The sequence below is a fragment of the Pantherophis guttatus genome, chromosome 3 (assembly GCF_059756535.1).
Source record: "Pantherophis guttatus breed Tessera chromosome 3, ASM5975653v1, whole genome shotgun sequence".
In the NCBI taxonomy this organism is placed as follows: Eukaryota; Metazoa; Chordata; class Lepidosauria; order Squamata; family Colubridae; genus Pantherophis; species Pantherophis guttatus.
The window spans coordinates 1,245,583-1,268,570 of record NC_142065.1 but is presented as its reverse complement, the minus strand read 5'-3'; the positions used below and the strand labels follow the sequence as shown (position 1 = coordinate 1,268,570).

Below are 22,988 nucleotides of genomic sequence, written 5' to 3'. Positions count from 1 at the left end.
TTGGTTGTTGTCTTGAGATGTTTCATGACCCAACTAGTTAACATCCTCAGTGCTAGAAGGGAGGGGGGTTTGCAGATAGGAGGAGGAGGATGACTATGGGTTCCCTGGTGCTCTCTGAGCTGGATTGTTTTCTTGCAGACGTTTCATGACCAAACTAGGGAACAAGAGCCTTGATAGTACAGTGGTCTACGCACCCTGTTATTAACACAGCTGCCTGCAATTTACTGCTGGTTCAAATCTCGCCAGGCTCAAGGTTGACTCAGCCTTCCATCCTTTCTAAGGTAGGTAAATTGAGGAGCCAGTTTGTGGGGGCAATAAGCTGACTTTGTATAAATATATACAAAGGGATGAAGGCTATTGCTGAGCACATTGTAAACCGCCCTGAGTCTCCGGAGAAGGGCGGCATATAAATCAAATTAAAAAAAAAAAAAAACATCATCAGTGCTAGAAAGGAGTGGGGTTTGTGGAGGAAGAGGAAGAGGAAGACGAGAACTGTGGGGTGTTGAGTTTGGTTGTTTTCTTGCAGATGTTTCATGACCGAACTAGGGAACATCATCAGTGCTGGGAGTGCTCAAAAGATCTCTCGCTTTGCTTTCAAAGGTTCGACCCCCAGCCCAGCCCGAGATGCCACCAGGTGCTACTTACCAAGGAGTCTATGAGGACCCCCGCCCCTTCCTCACTTTCGTGCAGGGTGTCGATGTCTGTGAGCTCCTGCAGAAGATCCACCACCGCAATGGCGACATGTAGGGTCAGGGTTAAGGCAAACAAGCAGAACCTCCTTCCTGGCAATTAGGGGAACACCCGAAATGACACCCCAAAATGCCTGCAGGGATCAACGCCCTTCAAAAATAACCGTTGGGCCTTCCAAATTTAGCAATTCTTTAAAGAATACAAGCTCCCACACACTTCTAATGGGGAAGAGCCTTCTCCCAGGGACCTGAAGCATCTCCATCCTGCTCTTCTTCAAAGGTCTCTGAGGACACAACTCTCCCCCACCCCCTCCAAGGTTCCTGGGGTCCAGATGTGCGCCCATGATTGGTGAGAGCTGATCCCTCCAGGGGAATCATTCTGCACCGTTTTTCCTATTCTGGTGGTATTATTGCTGGCCACCTAAAATCAACAGCCACATCAACACAATTTCCCAATCCATCCATCCATCCATCCATCCATCCATCCATCCATCATCTGAAAGTCAACCTCCAATTCTTTTAGAGACCTTTCTTGGCCTCTCCATCTTCTGAGGCCAGATTCGGTGACTAGCTAGGCGAAGTCCTGGGTGTCCAGGAATGTGGGGCACAGGAAGTTTTTCAAAACTGCTCAACAGCTGGGGAGGGGGGGCAATTCCTCCCCTCCACCCACCTTCTCAGAGAACAATTAACCCTGGAATTCTGGGAATTGAAGTCCACAAGCCTTCAAGTTGAGAAAGGTTGAACACCCCTCGTCTAGGGTCAAGATTTCCACTTCAGGTTGGACAGAAGACTTAAGTCCCCAAGTCTTAAAGCTGCCAAGGCTGGGGACCCTGGGCTTAGGGCTCCAATTCACATTTCCGAGTTGCTTGGTCTCCCGCTAGGAAGTATCTATGGAGCCTCTCAGTCATCCAGGTCCTGGTTGTCCCAAAGGTGCTTTTTCAAGAGGAAGCTGGACTTTCTGGTTTTTCTTTGAAGACGCTTCGCTTCTCATCCAAAAAGCTTCTTCAGCTCTGACCATTCACCATCCAGCCACCCCCCCCCCCATCCAGCCAGAGCTGAAGAAGCTTCTTGGATGAGAAGTGAAACTTCAAAGAAAAACCGGAAAATCCAGCTGCCTCTTTGCTAGGAAGGAATTGCAAATGTGGACAAACCTGCCATAAACCATCCGTGCAAAACTCCAGCGCTGCAAAAACCGTGTTTTTGCTGCTACCCAGAGAAGAGGCAGACTCTTAATAAGGCTGCAAGCAATTAACAAAAAAAAAAAGGACTGGACACCCACGAGATGCCCTTAGAGTGCAGTGCCCTATTTCTACTCATTAAGCTCAGATTCCGGCCTCAGAGGCTGTTCCTCCAATCGCAACCCCGTCTTGCTCATTAGGGGCTTGGGGTCTTCTCCAGATCAGTTTTGACCTCTTCCTTGGGCGCCCGGATTCTGAAATGCCCTACATGACAGCTCTTCTGAGGGCCCTTTTGAGATGCATCTTCGTTCCACAGGCAATGGTCCTCTCTGCCCTGTGCCTGGAATTCAGAACACCAAATAACAGCGCTGGAAGGGACCCTGGAGGTCTTCCAGTCCACCCCCTTGCTCAAGCAGGAGAACTATACCATATCAGACAAGGGGCTGTCCAGTCTCTTCTTAAAAGCCTCCAGTGTTGGAGCGTCCACAACTGCTGCAACGGTCCTAAGTGTGAGAAACGATCCTAAGTCACTTTTTGCAGTGCTGTTGTAACTTTCAATGGTCACTAAATGAACCGTTGTTAAGCCGAGGACTAACTGTAGTGTCCCTTGACCAATTCATCCTATTTCAAGTAAACATATTGATAAAGGCGCTTGATGCAATATTATTTTACTACCGGGGAGAAAAGTCACTTACCGTATTTTTTGGAGTATAAGACACACCTTTCCCCCACCAAAAGAGGGTGAAAATCTGGGTGAGTCTTATACTCTGAATGTAGCCCCGCCCAGCCTCTCAAACGGAGGTTTCAGAGGCTGAAAAAAGCCTCAGAAATGAAGCTTCAGAAAAAAAGCCTCCAAACAGAGCTTCAAAAACAAAAAAAAAGCCTCAGAAACAAAGTTTCAGAGGCTTTTTTTCTGAAGCTTTGTTTTGGAGGCTTTCAGAGGCTGAAAAAAAAGCAAGGCACAGAGCTCACAACCAACGAACCTGTTGCTAAAATTCACCTCTGGGAACAGCTGATTGGGGGTATTCTGGGAAGCCGATCTACCCGCCAATCAGCTTTTTTCTTATTTTCCTCCCCAAAAACTAAGGTGCGTCTTACACGCACCTTAGTTTTGAATGGGGTTTAATGTTTTAATTTTTAAATGTTTTTATAATGGGTTTTTTTTTTTTTAAATGCATTGTAAGACGCCCTGAGTCTCCAGAGAAAGGCGGCATATAAATTGCATTAATAATAAATTGAATTATTAAATACTCCGAAAAATACGGTAATTCAGATTATCTGCTCCCAAATAGCTGCCGAAGGAGGAAAATCGAATGAAGTGGAAGTGAATAAAAAGAGGAGAGATGCTTTAAGCCGCATCAGCCCACCCCCGGGGGGGCATCAACAAGCCAGTTTGTTCTTCCCCGCGTCTGGTTCAGAAGACCTGCCAAGCACCTGTCTGACAAGCTTTGATGTCGAAACACGTCGGTGATGGGCTTGTGCGGCCGCTCAGCTGAATTCGCTTCCTAATCTTTTGATACTTTTTCTTGCCTGTTGTACACAGCAGCGCGATAGAAGTGAATTTTAGCAACAAAGAGAAAACGATGGAGGCTTTTCTCTCTCTCTCTCTCACTTCGGAGAGTGATTTAAAGATAAAATTGGCGGGTTCAAGACTCCAGGGAGAGACATGTCCTCAGGGAAACGTGATGCTATATGTCAAAACTCTTAAGCATGTCCTGTAAATTGATATGCCAATGGTGAGACATGCAAGGTGGGTTCCCCCCCCACCTCTGAATAGCAATCGTTCGCTCACCATTTATCCTTGGCGTTTCAAACGGAAGCCCTGGGGGAGGGAACGGAATAAATTTCTTGGCAGGTTTGAGATCAAGCAGAAATTCTGCTCCCCGCTCAGCTTGGAAAGGTAAACTAGGATAAGGGAAGGACCGGCTCATGGCTTCCCATCTCAGCTTGCGGTCCGGGCTTGGCTCCCCACCGGACCTCTGGTCCCGGTGACCGACCCAGAGTGGCTCCTTGGCTACCAACGGACATCCAGGCACAGGGAGAATGACGGAGTAAGAGAGTTGGAAGGGGCCTTGGAGGTCTTCTAGTCCTACCCCCTGCTCAAGCAGGAGAGCCCAGACCATGCTGTCCAGTCTGTTCTTGAAAACCTCCGGTGTTAAGAGCATCCACAACTTCTGGAGGCAAGTCGTTCCACTGACTAATTGTTGTCACTCTCAATAAATTTCTCCTTCGTTCCAGGTTGCTTCTCTCCTTGGTAAGTTTCCATCCGTTCTTCTTGTTCTGCCCTCAGGTGCCTTGGAGAATAGGCGGGCCCCCCTCTTCTCTGTGACAGACCCTCAAATATTGGAAGATGCTCTCATGTCACCTCTAGTCCTGACTACTGAATAACAGACCAACGGAGTTGGAGGGATCTCTGGTTTAAGCCCCTGCTCAAGCAGGAGACCATCTACCATTTCAGACAAGTGGCTGTCCAGTCGCTTCTTAAAAGCCTCCGGTGTTGGAGCATTCACAGCTTCTGGTGGTGAGCTGTTCCACTGGTTAATTATTCTCACTGTCAGGAATTTCCTCCTTAGTTCCTTCTGTCCTTGAATAGTTTCCATCCGTTGCTGCTTGTCCTGTTTTCAGGTGAGGTATTTTGAGAATAAGTGGACACCCCTCCCCTTATTTGTGGCAGCCCCTCAAATATTGGAAGGCTGCTATCATGTCACCCCCAGTCCTCCCCTCTATTAGGCTGTTCAATTCAAAATTGAGCCGGAAGGGACCTTGGAGGTCTTCTAGTCCAACCCCTTGCTCAAGCAGGAGATCCTACACCATTTCACACAATCCCTTCTTGAAAGCCTCCAGTGATGAAGCACCCACAACTTCTGGAGGCAACTTCTGTTCCACTAGTTAAATTTTGCTGTTAGGAAATTTCTCCTTATTTCTGTGTTGGTTTCCATCCAGCCTCTTAGGTACTGGATAATGGGGGCCTTGTGTGCTCCTTATTGAGCAGAGCAGTCCGACTTCACCCCCCTCCCCTCCCAAGCTGTGTCAGCAAGAGAGAAGGTCCTCTGACGGCTCTGGATGCTGATGGATGGGCTCAAGTTCCCAGGCTCTGCTCACTGGAACTATTATTGGTGCATTATCTTCTGCTTCCATCTTGGCTCACCTTCCGCAGCGGAGCCTCCTGGGCCACTAACTTTATTTATGGAGATTTTACCCACTGTGTTTACTCTCAGGGCATCGACTCTAATCAAACAGGGGCTGCTTTGCATTCTCTTCAGGCCTTCTCCTTCTCCGAATCCCATGCAAATCCCTCCCGATGGAAGGAGACCTTCTCTGGCTGCCTCACGGCCGCCTCTCTTGCATGCTGCTCTGTGTGTGTGTGTGTGTGTGTGCGTGTGTGTGTTGCGCAAGAGGATTCTGCCAGGGCTTCATGTTTTGCCTCCTAATATTTTGCCAATTGCCTGCAAAGGCTGCTTCCCCCAGGACTGCAAGACCATGCCCGGATTCCACTTCGATGCAGGATGAGCCCAGCACTAAAAGCAGGAGGGAGCCACGAAAAACCTGACAGGCTCAAAGTAAGAGAGTTGGAAGGGACCTTGGAGGTCTTCTAGTCCTGGCCAAGCAGAAGACCTTATACCATTTCAGACAAATGCTTGTCCAGGCTCCTTTGAGAAGCTTCCAGTGATGCAGCAATCACAGCTTTTGAATGCAAATGGTTCCACTGACTTGATTGTTCTCCCTGTCAGGAAATTTCTCCTTAGTTCTACGTTGGTTCTCTCTTTGGTCAGCTTCTATTCGTTGCTTCTCGTCCTGCCTTTTGGAGAATAGGTGGATTCCTTCCTCTCTGTGGCAGCCCTTCAAACAGTGGAAGGCTGCTATCGCGTCTCCCTTAGCCCTTCTCTCATTAGACATACCCAATTCCTGCAACTTAGAATAGAGACGGAAGAGACCTTGGAGGTCTTCTAGTCCAGCCTCCTGCTCAAGTAGGAGATCCTATATTATTTCGGACAAGTGGCTGCCCAGGCTCTTCTTTAAAAACTTCATCCAGTGATGGAGCACCGACAACTTCTGGAGGCAACTTCTGTTCTTAGTTCTAAGTTGCTTCTCTCCTTGATTACCGCATTTTTCGGACTATAAGACGCACCTACCTTTTTGGGGGAGGAAAGCAAGAAAAAAAAATCTGCCTCCCAGCAATTTGCCTCCTTGCAACAAACAGCAAACAGCCTGCTTTAGTTTCATTTTCATCACAACCTGATTAGCACAAGAAAAAAAAACCTGCCTCCTAGCAATTTGCCTCTTTGCAGCAAACAGCAGAGGCCCACACGGCAATATGCAACGGCAATCCCTGCAGCCTGAAACACCTGAGGGTCGGGAGGCCGATCCAACCGACATTCAGCTGCTTGTGCTAATCAGGCTGTGCTGAAGCTGAAACGGGCTGTTTGCTGTTTGCTGCAAGGAGGTAAATTGCTGGGAGGCAGAGGCCAAAGGGTGGGGGCCGGTGGGTGGGCGGGGCTATATTTGGTGTATAAGACGCACCCAAATTTTCACCCTCTTTTGGGGGAGGAGGAAGTATGTCTTATTCTCCAAACAATACAGTAGTTTCCATCCGTCACTTCTTGTTCTGCTTTCAGGTACTTTGAATAGGTTGACCCCCCCCCCTTCTTGGCAGCCCCCCAAATATTATAAAACTGCTATCATGCCACCCTTAGTCCTCCTGTTCATTAAACTAGCCACTGTCGTGAGAGGACAGTGGAGCTTGGCAGCCTGACCATGGACTGGAATTTTCCCTACGCTTATAACATCAGTGGTCCCCCACCCTTGGACTGTTTCCCCTTGATAGCTATATGTATTCGGTGTCGGAACTCCTCGCCCTGCGAGATTCTCCCCTCTCGCAGATTTGGCCCCCCACATTATCGAGGGCCTATCTCGATGACGGACTTTGGAGTCCGGAGAGATGGCATGGAGCAAGGAAGAATTTATGGGAATTTATGGGGCTTTTTAGGGAAATTTTTAAAGATTTTAAGGGGTTCTGGGGGAGGGGGTTGTAATTATTCTTTTAAAGATATTGGGAAGACGACTAAGGCGGATTGGGGGGGAAATCCACCAGGGTCAGAGCCGTGCCCGGCACAGGGTAACGATCCGGGGGGCACCGGACGAGGGATTGGGAAAGGGATGGGGGACGATATCTATGAGGGCTGTACCATCGGCACGGTGAATGGGAGGGGCAGATATGGCGGGAGCAGGGGACCACATCAGGTGCTGGGGGCTCGCACTTGCTGTCTGAGAGCAATTGCTTGCCCCGGTCCCCAAGGCTCTGCTCGGATACTAGGTGGCTTAGATACTCAGGAGCTGGGCCTTCGGCTGATGCTGTGCAATGCCAGGTCCGTGGTCAATAAGGCCCCCCTCATTCACGATCTTATACAAGAGGGAGGAGCGGACCTGGCGGGTATTACGGAGACCTGGTTGGGCCCGGAGGGTGGCGTCCCTCTGGTTGAAATGTGCCCACCAGGCTTCAGAGCATTCCATCAGCCGAGGGCTCAGGGGAGGGGCGGGGGGGTGGCGGTTATTATTAACGAGGATCTGGGTCCGAGGGAGACCACTGTGCCTCAGATAGCCGGATGTGAGTCCCTCCTTGTGAGGTGGGGCCGTGGGGTTCAGATGGGCTTGTTGCTTACGTACCTGGCTCCCTGCCGCGTGGCAACAGCCCTACCTGAGCTACTCGACGTGATAGCCACGGTGGCAGTAGATACACCCAGGCTTTTAGTCATGGGTGATTTCAACTTGCCATCCGTCGGTGAAACGTCTGAGGTGGCTCGGGAGTTCATGGCTTCCATGACGGCCATGGACCTGACCCAGTTAGTTCATGGCCCTACTCACAGGGGAGGTCACACTCTGGATCTGATTTTTGTCTCTGGCCAGTGGTTGAGTGGTCTTGTTATAGGGGATATAGACATGGAACCCTTGTCATGGTCTGACCACTCACTCCTTCGCCTAGATCTTCGAACCGCGACCCCTCGCCGCAGGGAGGTGGATCCAATTAGATGGATCCGCCCCAGGCGCCTGATGGATCCTGATAGGTTCCAGACGGAGCTTGGGCCATTTCCTGAGGATCTAGCACATGACTCGGCCGAGGACCTGGTAGCCGCCTGGGATCGGGCGGCTGGTGGGGCCTTGGACCGAGTTGTGCCTTTGCGGCCTCTGACCCGATGCCGATCCCGTGCGGCTCCTTGGTTTACTGAGGAGCTGAGGGAAATGAAGCGCCGGAAAAGACGCCTGGAGAGCGGTTGGAGGGCCAGTCTCGCTGAATCTGATCGAACACTGGTAAGGTCGCATATTAAGGCCTACCTAGTGGCGATAGAGACGGCAAAGTCTAACTACTTTTCCGCCTCTATTGCGTCATCAGGGAATCGTCCGGCTGCCCTGTTTAGGGTGACCCGCGCCCTGCTCCATCCAGGAGTGCGGGAGGATCCCTTAGAAGGCAGGGCGGAGGATTTCGGACAATACCTGTATGACAAAATCGCCCAGATCCGGGGGGATTTGGACTCTGACTGGGTAGATCAGGGCAGGGTGACGAGGAATAGTCTTGAGAATGTTATCTGGGAGGAGTTTGATGCTGTGACTCCTGATGATGTGGACAGGATTTTGGGGAGACTTAGTGCGGCCACATGTTTACTGGACCCGTGTCCCTCCTGGTTGGTACTGGCTTCCCGGGAGGTTACACGAGGCTGGCTCCAGGGTGTTATCAACGCTTCGTTGAGTGAGGGTTACTTCCCCGCGGCCTTGAAAGAGGCGGTGGTGAGGCCTCTCCTCAAGAAGCCGTCCCTGGATCCGGCAATATTGGCCAACTATCGTCCTGTCTCCAACCTTCGCTTTATGGCGAAGGTTGTTGAGAGTGTGGTCGCACGACAGTTTCCGCAATTCCTGGAGGAAACATCTTATCTAGATCCGTTCCAGTCGGGTTTCAGGTCTGGGCACAGCACAGAAACGGCATTGGTCGCGTTGGTTGATGATCTCTGGAGGGCTCGGGACAGGGGTTGTTCCTCTGTTCTGGTCCTGTTAGACCTCTCAGCGGCTTTTGATACCATCGACCATGGTATCATGCTGCACCGGCTGGAAGAGTTGGGGGTGGGAGGCACCGTGTTGCGGTGGTTCTCCTCCTTTCTCTCCGACCGGTCGCAGTTTGTGTTGGCAGGGGGGCAGAGGTCGACCTCGAGGCCTCTCATTTGTGGAGTGCCGCAGGGATCGGTCCTCTCGCCCCTTCTGTTCAACATTTATGTGAAGCCGCTGGGTGAGATCATCCGTGGCTTTGGGGTGAGATACCACCAGTACGCTGATGACACCCAGCTGTACATCTCCACCCCAGGCCACCCCAACGATGCCCTTGAAGTGATGTCCCAGTGCCTGGAGGCTGTACGGGTCTGGATGGGGAGGAACAGGCTCAAGCTCAACCCTTCCAAGACTGAGTGGCTGTGGCTCCCGGCATCCCGATATAGTCAGTTGACTCCATCACTGACTATTGGGGGCGAGTCATTGGCCCCCACAGAGAGGGCTCGCAATCTGGGAGTCCTCCTGGATATGCAGCTGTCCTTGGAGGAACATCTGACGGCTGTAACCAGGGGGACCTTTTGTCAGGTTCGCCTGATTTGCCAGTTGCGGCCCTTTCTTGATCGGGATTCCCTGTGCACAGTCACTCATGCCCTCGTCACCTCTCGCCTTGACTACTGCAACGCTCTCTACATGGGGCTCCCCTTGAGGAGCACCCGGAGGCTCCAGCTGGTCCAGAACGCAGCAGCGCGGGTAGTGACGGGAGCAGCATGGCGCTCCCATGTAACACCGCTCCTGCGCGAGCTGCACTGGCTCCCGGTGGTCTTCCGGGTGCGCTTCAAGGTGTTGGTTATCACCTTTAAAGCGCTCCATGGCATAGGACCTAGTTATCTTCAAGACCGCCTGCTGCTACCGACAACCTCCCATCGACCCGTGCGCTCCCACAGAGAGGGCCTCCTCGGGGTGCCATCAGCCAAACAATGCAGGCTGGTGACCCCCAGGGGGAGGGCCTTCTCTGTGGGGGCACCTACCCTCTGGAATCAGCTCCCCCCAGAGATAAGGAGAATCCAAGACCTCAGTGCCTTCCGTCGCGCCCTTAAAACCCATTTATTTAAACAAGCCGGGCTGGCTTAAGATGAAATTTTTAACTGTTTTTAAATGTTTTAAACGTTTTTAATTGGTAAATGAGTTTTAATTGGGCCAAATTTATATATCTTTTAATTGTTTTTAATATTTGTTCTGCATGTTTTTTTAATCTGGCTGTACACCGCCCTGAGTCCTTAGGGAGAAGGGCGGTATAGAAATCCAATATAAAATAAAAATAAAATAAAATAAACTAGACATATCCAATCCCAGCATCCGTTCTTCGTATGTTTTAACCTCCAGCCCCCTAATCACCTTTGTTGCTCTTCTCTGCTCTCTTTCTAGAGTCTCCGCATCTTCTTTACATCGTGGCGACCAAAACTGGATGAATATTCCACGTGTGGCCTTACCAAGGCCTTATAAAGCGGTGTTATGGCCGATGGCCATTGTCATCCCAGATTTCTCATGGCTGAAGGGGACACAACTGGTCGTATTTTCTCTCCTTCCAGGCTGTCACTAGCAAGGCCTCCATCATTTATGTCCGTCCACACGACCAGCCCATCCAAGTCAACCTTTTAACAAATGACACGTTGCTGAGGCTGCTGAAGCCTTCAGAAAAACCTTGGGGAAACGAACTGTCAAAAGCCGCAGAGCTGCTTACGCAGAGGAAATATTTCTGGATAAATTTACTTCGGGTCGTCTGCTGCTGTTGTTTTTTAAACTGAAGAAGGGGGGGGGGTTTCTGCAGAGATCAGCATTGCATAGTTCATACGCAAACCAAAAAAAGCAGGCATGGAAGCCCCCTCCCTTCTCTGAGCTCATGAGGGCCCACTTGGATGGTTTCAGCTTGATGACGATGCTGATGTTACCCATTCAGTCATGTCTGACTCTTGGTGACTCTGTGGGCCAGGTGGTCTCTCCACATCTTCCAATCTTGTCCTACTTCCTTCACTCCTTCACTGATCTGGCCGGGGTCAGTTTTGATGGTGTCCAGCCACCGTGTTCCTTAGCAGCCTGGTTTCCTTTGACCACAAACTCTTCCCAGCATAATTGCTTTCTCCAATGAATTTCCCCACAAGACACGGCCAAAATAAGTGAGATGCAGTTTGGTGGTTTTGCCTTCCAGGGACAGGTCTGGTGCGATGTGCTTCCGTGCTTGCTTGTTAGTTTACTGTCCAAGGAGTACTCAGGAGCCTTCTCCAGGCACCACAGCTCAAACGAGTTCATTTTCTTCCCGTCTTGCTTTTTTTTAAGGTCCAACTTTCGCAACCAGAGGTAGCTATGGGGAACATAGGAAGCTACGTCCCCCATAACTACACCTCACTCTACAAATATACAAATTAAAATGCACCACAGCCATGGAAGGCCCCACAATCGACTACAGTTTTGGCACAGCCAAATTAACCGCTGACTCTTCCAAACAGAATTGCTTCCTCCAGTGAATTCCCCGGCATGACGTAACCAAAGTGAGAGAACGGTTTTGTGATTTTTGCCTTCCGGTGAGATGCCTGGTGTTGTGTGCTCCAGGGCTTCCTTGTTGGTCCCCTTTGCTGTCCAAAGAAGACGCAGGCGCCTTCCCCAACACCACAGTTCAAAGGAGCCCATTTTCTTCCTGTCTTGCTTTTTTGAGGTTGCAACATTCGCAACCAGAGGAAGCTATGGGGAACACCAATGGAGCAGACTAACCTACGTTTGAGGGCCAGTTGCTCCTAGCTTGACTGCCTTAAACACAATGAGCTGTATCCAACGAAATGTCATTTGCCAATTAGTGTACATTCAAAATGACAATAAAGTTATTCTATTCTATTCTATTCTATTCTATTCTATTCTATTCTGTTCTGTTCTGTTCTGTTCTGTTCTGTCCTGTCCTGTCCTATCCTATCCTTCTCTTTTCTCTATTCTATTCTATTCTATTCTATTCTATTCTATTCTATTCTATTCTATTCTATTCTATTCTATTCTATCCTATCCTATCCTATCCTATCCTATCCTATTCATTCTATTCTACTCTACGCTACTCTACTCCTTATTCTATTCCATTCCACTCTATGCACAGGCATTTTCACAAACTTAAGTTAGCACACACTGCTCAGCGTGCCAAAAACCTCCACTGTGTAACCTACCTATGGAAATTCTCAGGCATCCAGGTCATGGTTGTTCCACAGGTGCTTTTGTCCAAACAGCAACTGGACTTTATTGATTTTTTTTCCTTGAAGATGTTAGTTAGGATGGGAAAAGCTTCTTGGATGAGCAATGAAACGTCCTCCAGAAAAAAATCAACAAAGTCCAATTGGAGAAAAGCTGCTAGGAGAAAAGCCCCCTGTTCTCGAAGGACACCTGAAATCTTGTTCTTAAATCTTTTTTTTTTATTATTATTATTCTGCCTTCTCATCTAGCCCGTCTTCCTTCCTGGCCAAGATAACATTTCTAAACAGAGTTTTTCAACGGTTACTTATCAGTAAGTAGGAAAGGCAACAGGCTGACATCAGACGGATGGCGTTTGGTAGATTTCTTAAATGTCCAATTTTCACAAAAGCCTCTGCAGGTTTTTCCTCTGCAATTCCAGGTCGACTCAAGATAAGAGACAGAAAGAACTCCCAGCTGCCTGCTAACATGGCAGATAGAGGCTGCCCTAATCACCCTCTTGGGAAGAAGGAGGCCCAGGAAAACAAACCTGGCCTGCTAACCTGACACAGCAGAGGTGTCCAACCTTGGCAAATTTGAGACTTGTGGACTTTGACTCCCAGAATTCCCCAGCCACCAGGCTGTTCCCCATACATCCTTTCTCACATTTCATCACATTTACCCAATCAACCTAGAACCAAGGAGAAATTTCCTGACAGTGAGAACAATTAACCAGTGGGACGGCTTTCCTCCGGAAGTGGTGGGGGCTCCAACACTGGAAGATTTCAGGAAGAGACTGGAGAACCATTTGTCCGGAATGGTAGACGGTAAGGGTGTCTAACCTTGGCGTGTTCATGACTTGTGGGCTTCAACTCCCAGAAATCCTCAACCGACATAGCTTAAAGTTGCCAAGTTTGGACACCCCTGAGATAGATAGATAGATAGATAGATAGATAGATAGATAGATAGATAGATAGATAGATAGATAGTCGGACGGACAGACAGACAGACGGACAGAGATAGATAGACAGATAGATAGATAGACAGAAAGATAGACAGACAGGCAGATAGATAGACAGACAGATGGACAGAGATAGATAGACGGACGGACAGACAGAAAGAGATAAATAGATAGATAGATAGATAGATAGATAGATAGATAGATAGATAGATAGATAGATAGAGGTAGGTAGGTAGGTAGGTAGGTAGATATGAGAGATAAAGATTACATAGATAGTGTAGAAAGATAGATAGATAGATAGATAGATAGATAGATAGATAGATAGATAGATAGATAGATAGACAGACAGACGGATGGACAGACAGAGAGAGAGAGATAGGTAGGTAGATATGAGAGAGAGAAAGATTACATAGATACTGTAGAAAGATAGATAGATAGATAGATGATAGATAGATAGATAGATAGATAGATAGATAGATAGATAGATAGATAGATATAGACAGAGAGAGAGAGATAGGTAGGTAGGTAGTAGGTAGATATGAGAGAGAGAGAAAGATTACATAGATACTGTAGATAGATAGATAGATAGATAGATAGATAGATAGATAGATAGATAGATAGATAGATAGACAGACAGACAGATAAGAGAAAGAGAGAGGCAGGCAGGCAGATGATAGAGATAGGTAGCTAGATAGATGATAGACAGACAGACAGACCTAGGCAGGCATGCAGATATGAGAGAGAGCGGGTGGGGTGGGGTAGATAGAGGTAGAGACAGACAGACAAAAGATTCAGTTCTAATTTACTGAAGGAGACAATCTTGCCTACCAGATGGGAGGGGGAAAGGTCTCTTAGCCAGCCTCCCACGCCAGACGCCCACCAGCAATGTTGATTTACATCCCACTTCCGGCCACCTGTGCATCTACCTGGTTGTGCTGCAGACTCCGTTTCTGCCAAGATTTAACCTCTGGAGCATCCTTTGGACAACACCCCACCTCATCCCGCCCCAGACATTCTTCTGGCTGCCCAGCCCCAAACAAATGCAAGAGAGCGAATCGCCTGCCCCCCTCAAGAAGGATATCGGTGTTGTCGTGCCCGAGCAGCCCAAGGAGCGAATGCACGGCGTTGAGTTCCACCAGGAGATGGTAGAGATCCGGCATGGTGGCCACCACGTGCATCTCTTGAATGATGTCGTTGAGGTCCAGCTCGGATTCCATGAATCTACAGACAGAGGAGCAAAACTTCAGCAGGATCCAAGAGATCGAATCTCGCTGTCAGAGTTCCACTTTAACCTCCCCTCCCCACTGGAGTGGGCTTAGGTTTCTGGGGGTATTTGTCATGGAATTGCCTGACCAACCTACCTACCTTCACATCCCAGCTCTTGACCCATGTGGCTTCGCAAAGTGGGTAGCCCTTCCGTTAGACCAGGTACTGGAATCGACCCCTAAGTAACTTGGGAGTCTAAAATCTTTTTTTAACCTCGTAGTGTGTTTCTCCCTGCACTGCAATTGGCTTTGGGGCTGCCCGATCTACCCGTCTGATCTGGGAGCCTACGGCCGGCTTTAATTATGGAAGACCGGGTGTACTTTCCCTAGCAGACGGGGGAGTTATAGCTGTATTAACAAGGTTGATCACTTTCATTAAAGCAGTGTTTCTCAACCTTGGAAGCTTGAAGATGGGTGGACTTCAACTCCCAGAATCCCCCAGCCAGCAGCGCTGGCTGGGGGATTCTGGGAGTTGAAGTCCACCCATCTTCAAGCTTCCAAGGTTGAGAAACACTGCACTATAGGGTCATGATGGCGAACCTATGGTACACATGCTGGAAGTGGCACCCAGAGACATCTCTCCGGGCACACCAGCCATTGCCCGTTGCTGTTCTGGGTTCCGCTGAATGCTGAAACGGGAGCATGTGCGCACGCAGGAGTGCTGGATACCAGAAGAGCAGCTCCCTTTTCTGCATGCGCGCACTGGGAAGCTGAGCTTCGGTTTCTGGCGTGCACATGTGCGCTGGCCAGCTGGTCTTTGCACACGCGTGCGTGCCAGAAACCAGAAAAGCAGGTGACCGGCACTCATGCGCACGCCAGAAACCGGAAGCTCAGCTTCCCAGCACGTGCATGCGGACCAGGGAGCTGCTCTTCCGGTTTCCGACACTACCCCGTGCGCACGTGCTCCCGTTTCAGCACTCAGTGGCGAAAAGGTTTGCTAAACACTGCTATAGGGAAAGGCCCTTTAAACTTTGGTCCTAGCTTCTTGGAGGGGAGTTTCAACTTTAGGTAGTTTGTGGAGTGGTAAACCTTTACTCCCCACTTGGAATGGTGTCTTCCTACAAGGCAACGCTTGTTCGGTCACTTTTAACTAGGAGGTGAGCACCGGCTGTGAAGACTCCTGTTGTTTTCACCTAGGAAAGTTTGTCCCTCTCTCAAAACAATCAGTCCCACGGTCCAATCAAAGTGCCGTCTGGTTGCTAGGTGGCTTCACTCTGCCACTCTCCCTGTGGGGATGACCTTGGTTCCCAAGAGGAATTATTTTGTTTTGGCTCAGAGACCCCCCGTTATCTCTAATCCCCGCCCCCTCCCTCTTCCTTCTGTGTGGCAGCACTGAAGCAGTAAAATGGCTTCAGGGTGGACTCTCCCCTTCTGCTCTGCCCCAGCTACGGACCCCAAAGAACACAGCACACACAAAGTCTGTACAAAACTTAAATTTACTAAAATAACTCAGTCTTTTCCAAACAAAGGCTGTTATTAACTTTCTAAACAGCCTACAAGAAACCAAAGACAAAGTAATCAGAATCTTACTAAGGTTGGCAGAAAGCCCAGAAGCAATTTGCAGAGAATCCAGACGCGAAGGAGAGTGAACTAAAGTTGTTCCCTGCAAATTGCCTCAGTCGTCAATAGGCTAAGGGAGTGGCCAATTAGCCCCAAGCCTTACTCTCGAGGAGATCTCCTCCTGAGGAGCCACTCCGGCCTTTTGGCAGCTCTGCGCACCCGTGCATCGAGAAGAGGCTCGATGCAGGCAGGCAGGGCTGGGCCCTTTCCCAAACTGAAAGCGGGAGGAAGAGGCCAAGGCCAAAAGCGGAAGCGTCAGCAGAATGGCCACGTCGGGAAGTGAGTTACTGCTCTTCATCAAGGGCGGTTGCTGACACTGGATGGGGTGACGACGGCAGTCGAGGGCACGGAGGGTTCTATCAGCTCCCCATGGAGAATGTGGAGGGTGGTTTGTGTGTGTGTGTATGTGAGAGAAACAAAGAGAGTGAAAGAAGAGAGAGAGAGGGAGGGAGGGAGATTAAGAAAGAGAAACATAGAGAGGGAAAGAGAGAGCAAAAAAGAGAGAAAAAGAGGAAGTGCGAGAAAGAAAGAGAAAGAGAGAGAAAGAGAGAAAGAAAGAAAGAGAAAGAGAGCGAGAGAAAAAAAGAAAGAGAAAGACAGAGAAATAGAAAATAGAGAGAGAGAAATAGAGAGAGAGAGAGAAATATATATAGAAAGAGAGAGAGAGAGAGAGAGAGAGAGAGAGAGAGACGCAGAGAGAGAAGGTGCATTCCTTCAGATAAGTCAATAGTCAAACCAAATCTGTAGCCTTTTCTGGATGTTTTGCACAGCACCACAATTGAGCCTAACGTTTCTCTTGCTAAGTGAGCCAGTTAAGTGAATTTTGTCCCATTTTACGTTCTTTCTTGATAAAGTCATTACGTGAATCACTGCAATTGTTCAGTTAGTAACACGGTCGTTAAGTGGATCTGGCCTCCCCCACTGACTTTTGCTTGCGAGAAAGTCACCAAAGGGGATCGCGTGACCAAGGGACACTGCGACCGTCATAAATGTGAGCCAGGTGCCAAGCTCCTGAATTTTGAGGATGTGACCATGGTGATGATGCAACGGTCGTAAGGGTGAAAAACGGTCGTAAGTCCCTTTTCTCAGTGCTGTTGTAACTGAGAAACACAGATGAACCTCCAAGTGGCCTCAACGACCCTCTAAAACAGGGGTCTTCAAACTTGGCAGCTTTAAGACTTGTGGACTTCAACACCCAGAATCCACAAGTCTTAAAGCTGCCAAGTTTGAAGACCTCTGCTCTAAAAGGATGCCAATGACCAGCTGCCTGCAAGGAGTATCGATCCTTCCGTTTCCCACCCTCCAGTCAGAGCTGAAGAAGCTTCTTGGATGAGAAGCGAAACGTCTTCAAAAGAAAATAAAAAACCAGAAAGTCCAGTTGCCTCCTGAAAAAAAAGCCCCTTTTGGGACAACTGTGACTTGGATGACGGAGAACCTTCCACAGACTTCTTGAGAACATCAACCTTCCTTACAATGGAGTGAAGAGGCACCTCCGTCTCCCTTCACATCCGGGCAACTTTCGGAGAGCGGCGCCTAGAGAAACAGGCCCCCACACCCCCACAACCCAACTTACTTCTCTGGGTTGTCTGGGAATTTGATCCGGAGCTCCTGGTTCTTGTAGGACCTCTTCTCAAAGGTGAGGATCATCTTCTTGACGGAGCTTTCGTCCAGAGGTTCCTCCTGGCCAAAGACAGCCCCGTTTAAGGACACCGTCACAGCCTCCTCCGGCACCCACAAACCCAGTTTGAACAGACTCCCTTCAGGGCATGGGACCCTCTTCCTGCTCTGCCCCAGCTACGGACCCCAAAGAACGCAGCACACACAAAATCTATACAAAGCTTATTTTACTCAAATAACTCATTCTTTTTCAAACAAAGGCTGTCAATAAACTTTCTTAACAGCCTACCAGAATTCTAAGATAAGGTAATCACAGTCTTACTAGAGTTGGCAGAAAGCCCAGAAGCAATTTGCAGAGAATCCAGCCGCGAAGGAGATTGAACTAAAGTTGTTCTCTATAGCTTGTTGCAATCGGCATTCCTTCTTAAATAGGCTAAGGGAGTGGCCAATTAGCCCCTAGCCTTACTCTCGAGGAGACCTCCTCCTGAGGAGCCACTCCTGCCTTTTGGCAGCTCTGCGCGCCCATGCATCGATTAGAGGCTCCTCCTCTTCATCCTCTTCACTTATGGGAGCTTCTGGAGGTTCTGAAGGCCCTGGATGAATCCCCGCCTCTGGCACCACATCTTCTCCAGCCTCCTTACTGTCCGACTCGAGTGCCAGCTGCACAGGCTGCTGGCGCAGTACCACACCAGCCTCCTCGCTGTCGGAATCAGCTACTAGCTGCACAGGCCACTGATGGGCCACAACACTTCCTGGTAAAGGTGGCGCTTGCCGCCATCTTGGATCAGGGCCTCCAACACTGGCAAGGGACAGCTGGGAGGGAGGGCCCCTCATTTCGCCACCCCATTGCTCCCTCCCTCCCTCCCCATTGCTGCATCACATAACAATTGGTGGGAGAGGGCTGCTTGCTGCTCTCTCAGCCTGGTAAGTAAGCTCAGAGAGCACCAAGGACCCTTCATTTCGTCCCTGAACTCCCAATATTCTCTTTTATAGGTGGGAGGGGGCTTCTTCCCTGAGAAACCAAGCACAGGTAACCCTTGACTTATGACAGCAATGGAGCCCCAAATTTCTGTTGCTGAGCAAGACGGTTAAGTGGGTTTTGTCCCATTTTATCTTCTTTCTTGATGCAGTCATTACGTGAATCACTGCAGTTGTTCAGTTAACAACACCGTTGTTAAGCAAATCTGGCTTCCCCATTGACTTGGCTTTCTGGAAGGTCACCAAAGGGGAACACCTGACCCCTGGGGCCGTCATAACTATGAGACAGCTGCCAAGCATCCGGATTTTGAGCAGGTGGCTATAGGGGAGGCTGCAACGATCTCATAAGTATGAAAAACGGACATAAGTCACTTTTTTCAGTGCCGTTGTAAAACTTTGAATGGTCACTAAATGAACTGTCGTAAGTCGAGGACTAACTGTAAAAGTGTCATTGTCCCCCCCCCCACCCACCCCTTTCAGGAAGAATGCAGGAAGTGACCGGATTGAGAGAGTTTAAAAGCAAAGATAATTTATTTAAAGACTGCGTTTAAAAAAGTTGCAATATTTGTCCAACTGGGTTATTGCTGCCAACTTTGTGTTGTTGTTGCCACAGGCAGGAGGTAAGATGGGGGAGGGGGGGTTAATGTGTTTTTAATTATACGATGGATATTTTTTTTTAAAAAAAAAAGGAAGCTACCTGGAGTCACTTACATGTGAGTTGGGTAGCTGTATACATTTGTTTAATAAACAATAAATCAAACCAATAAATAAATTTTGCCAATGTTTCAAAAAGACAACAACAATAATAATGTGGATACTGTGAAGTGTCACCTTGGGAAAGTATCTCTGGTGGGAACTGCTCCTGTTTTCCGTTTCTGTGTGAACCCTGGATAGTATACATGACCTCAGTGTGTCATTTCTCATAGAAGAAGCCGAGCTAGGCTTGACTTGGGGTGGTTTAAGGCACAGGTCTTCAAACTTGGCCGCTTTAAGACTTGTTTGTTTATTTATTTATTTATTTATTTAATTTGTATACCGCCCTTCTCCCAGAAGGGACTCAGGGCGGTGAACAGCCAAAATTAAAAAAAAAACATACAATTGCAAAAGTTAAGATAATTAAAAGAATTAAATTATTGGCTACCCAAATTTAAAACCCCAAATCCATAAAATTTAAAATCCCAATTAAAAAACCATTTAGGTTTGTGGACTTCAACTCCCAGAATTCTCCAGCCAGCTGGCTGGGAGTTGAAGTCCACAAGTCTTAAAGGTGCCAAGTTTGAAGACCCCTGGTTTAAGGGTATTCCTGTCTTGGGCAGCGGGTTGGACTAGAAGACCTCCAAGGCCCCTTCCAGCCTTAGGATTCTAAGTTCTGTGACAGGGGTCTCCAAACGTGGCCCCTTGACAACTTGTGGAGTTCCAACTCCCAGAATTAGGACTGAAGACCACAAGCGGTCAAAGGGCCAAGGTTGGAGACTCCAGTGCTAAGGCTTTCTCCTTCTCCTGCCCAACTATAGGAGAAGCCACGTCTTCTGCAGTCAGTGGGGAACCCCCCCCCCCAAAGCATTGCCTTTGAGAGGGGAGGGTCCGCTTGGCCCTGGAAGGGAGCAGGCGACCGTAGGGGACGGAGGGCCAGGAGCCAAGCAAAGGCAGGACGAGATCCTCACCTCTTCATCCTCCTCCTCGCCCTTTTCAAAAATGTGGAGCAGCTTCTTCTTGTCGTCTTCGGACTCCTCGACCACCGGAGGGTCTTCGTCCCGGTAACGGCCACGCTCCCGATAGCCACCTGGCTTGTGCCGCGTCTTCGGCTCCTCGTCGTCGTCATCGCGGGTCCGCTTGGTCCCCCTGTTCGGCTTGGGAGAAGGAAACGTTCAGTCGGCAGAGGAAGGAAGAGCAGCACCAGGGATGGGACCCCTTGCAGCAAAGAGGGGGGGAGGGGGGACTTGGCTCGGGGTGGGGGGAAGTCCAGGGCTCCTGCCCATCTGTGCCAGGGGGAGGCCGGAAATACTGGGGGGGGGGGCGTCCGAGGGGCAGCCGGGCAGGTGGGGCCACTTGCCACTTCCCAGATGGGAAAAGAGCTGCTTCCAATAGGTCCCACGTGGGAATCCCACCTCCCTCCCCTCCCATTATCCCTCCCTCCCTTCCCCTTCTCTTTTTCTTCTGTCATTCCTACTCCTTCTTTTCCTTCCTTTCCTCTTTTCCTTCCTTTTCACTTTTCCTTTTTCTTCTTCCCTCCCTCCCTTTCCCTCCCCTCTCTTTTCCTTCCTTCTTCCTCCCTCACTTCCCTTCCCTTCCCCTTTCTCTTTTCCTTCTTTCTTACTTTTTCTTTCCTCCCTTCTTCCTTCTGTCCCTTTCCTTTTCTCCTACTTTCTCTTCCTTCCTTTCCCTTCCTTTTTCCCTTCTTTCTTACTTTTTCTTTCTTTCCTTTCTTCCTCTCCCTTTCCTTTTCCCCTACTTTCTCTTCCTCCCTCTTTCCCTTCTTTTTCTACTTCCTTTCCTCCTTTCCTTTCTTTCCCTTCCCTTTCTTTCCTTATTTCCTACTATTTTTTCTTTCCTCCCCTTCCTCCTCTTTTCCTTTCCTCCTCTTTTCCTTCCTTTTTTACTTCCCTCCCTCCTTTCCATCCCTTTCTTTTGCTTATTTTCTACTCTTTCTTTTCCTTCCTCCTTTCCTCTTTTCCATCTTTACTCCTCCCTCCCTTCCTTCCTTTGCCAGGGTAGCAGCTTGTCCTCCAAGGCCAAAAAGACCTCCGTGCCCCCCTCCACGCCCCCCACTCTGCAAGCAAAGCTCCCCCAACTAATCTGCAATGCCGGGACCATTCAAGTGGAAAGAGAGCCACAAGCACATCTGCATCCTAGGAAAACCGGCCCTGGCCTCCTAGTGGGAGACAAGGCCAGAGGAAGGGTCCCCCCCAGGTGAGAAGGGGTGGGGGTGTCCCCTACTCTCAGCTTCCCCCTGAACTTCCTGGAGTTGCTTCAGCCATTTTTCCTTCCAGGAAGAGCCCAGCTCTCACCTCCTGGGAGCATCCAGGATCTCCTTCATTCCTGGAGGGGACGGAGGGTTTTGCCAGCAAACGTGGTTGGCTTCCCCACCACCACCTCCACCAATTAAGGGGTTGGGGGGGAACATTGCAATAAAAAGAATGTCCCCGCCCTCCCCAAGCAGAGAAAAAAAAATCCTTTTGCAGGCTTCAAATGGCCCCCGAGAGAAGTTACAAAAGGCTTGGAAAGGCTTGGCTTTTGAGGGCTTCTCTGGGCCAGGCACACCTGCAGCCGGGGCTGCTTCTCCTTTCCTGGGGTGCTTTTAATTGAGAAGGCAGGGAGACACAACAGCTGCCATGAAGGGCTTGGGGGTGTGTGGGGGGGGGCAGGAGCACAGAGTTTGGAGAGACACAAAGCAAGGGAGCCCATCTCACCAGAACCGTGGTGGAATGGAAGCCCCCCCCAAACCCTCCAGGACCAGCCCGGTGCCTCCGAGCCCCCCACCACCCAGGCCTTGATGGGCAACTGCAGCCAGCCTGGACCTCAGCTGGGATATGGCCCTTCATATACAATAAGAGAGCCGGGAGTTTAAGCATTAAGGCTCCTCAACACCAGGGAATTCCCAGGCAAAGACAAAAGAGATTCAGAGGTCTAATATAGTTTTTTTCCTTCTTTCTTTCCTTCCTTCCTTCCTTCCTTCCATCCATCCATCTTCTTCCTGTCTGCCTTCTTTCTGTCCATCTCTTCCCTCCCTCCCTCCCATCTGTTCTATTCCTTCCTTCCCTTTTTTTCAATCTTTCTGTTCCTTCCCTTCCTTCCAGCTGTTCTATATCTTCCTTTCCTTCCTTCCTCCAATTTCCTTCCTTCTGCTCCTCTGTTCTACTCCTTCCTTCATATCTTAATTTCCTTCTTTCCTTCCTTCCCTCCTTTCTCCTTGCCAAGTACCAAAAATAAACCCCTCTCGGTCCCCCCCCTCCTCAGCTGCAGGCAGTCCTCCCATCTCTCCTTCAATCGTCCCATTGAGAGCAATGAGCCTCCTCCCACTGAGCTGAGCACGGAAGCATCTCACGCAGCGCTGGGCCAGGCGAGGAGGGGAGGGGGACACGGGACCGATCCTGAGAGACCCATTCAACCTGCAAAGAAGCTCCAGACAACCATTTCCCACTATCTCCAAGGAAACACTTACGTGTCCTTGGATAGTGTCCTCATAGAAATAGAAATAGCACTTAGACTTACACAGTGCTTTTACAGCCCTCTCTAAGCGGTTTACAGAGTCAGCATAATTGCCCCCAACAATCTGGGTCCTCATTATACCCACCTCGGAAGGACGGAAGGCTAAGTCAACCTTGAGCCTGGTGAGATTCGAACTGCCAAATTGCAGGCAGTTGGCAGTCAGCAGAAGGAGCCTGCAGTACTGCACTCTAACCACTGCGCCACCATGGCTCATGTGTCCTTATGTGTCCCTATATGTCCTTATGTGTCCCTATATGTCCTCACGTGTCCTTCTGTGGCCTTTATATATCCTTAT

The 22,988-nt window shown here is 49.5% G+C and overlaps 1 protein-coding gene across 1 annotated transcript in view; it reads right to left on the bottom strand.

Moving 5' to 3' along the window:
* Window positions 1-22,988, bottom strand: part of CTNNBL1 (catenin beta like 1) — a 108,710-nt gene that overhangs the window by 71,155 nt on the left and 14,567 nt on the right. The window contains exons 2-5 of the mRNA XM_087888922.1: window positions 20,149-20,334; window positions 17,463-17,569; window positions 14,146-14,285; window positions 646-743 (exon numbers count right to left, since the gene is read on the bottom strand). Coding sequence (XP_087745048.1) covers window positions 646-743; window positions 14,146-14,285; window positions 17,463-17,569; window positions 20,149-20,334 — 531 coding nt within the window. The remainder of the gene's footprint in view (window positions 1-645; window positions 744-14,145; window positions 14,286-17,462; window positions 17,570-20,148; window positions 20,335-22,988) is intronic.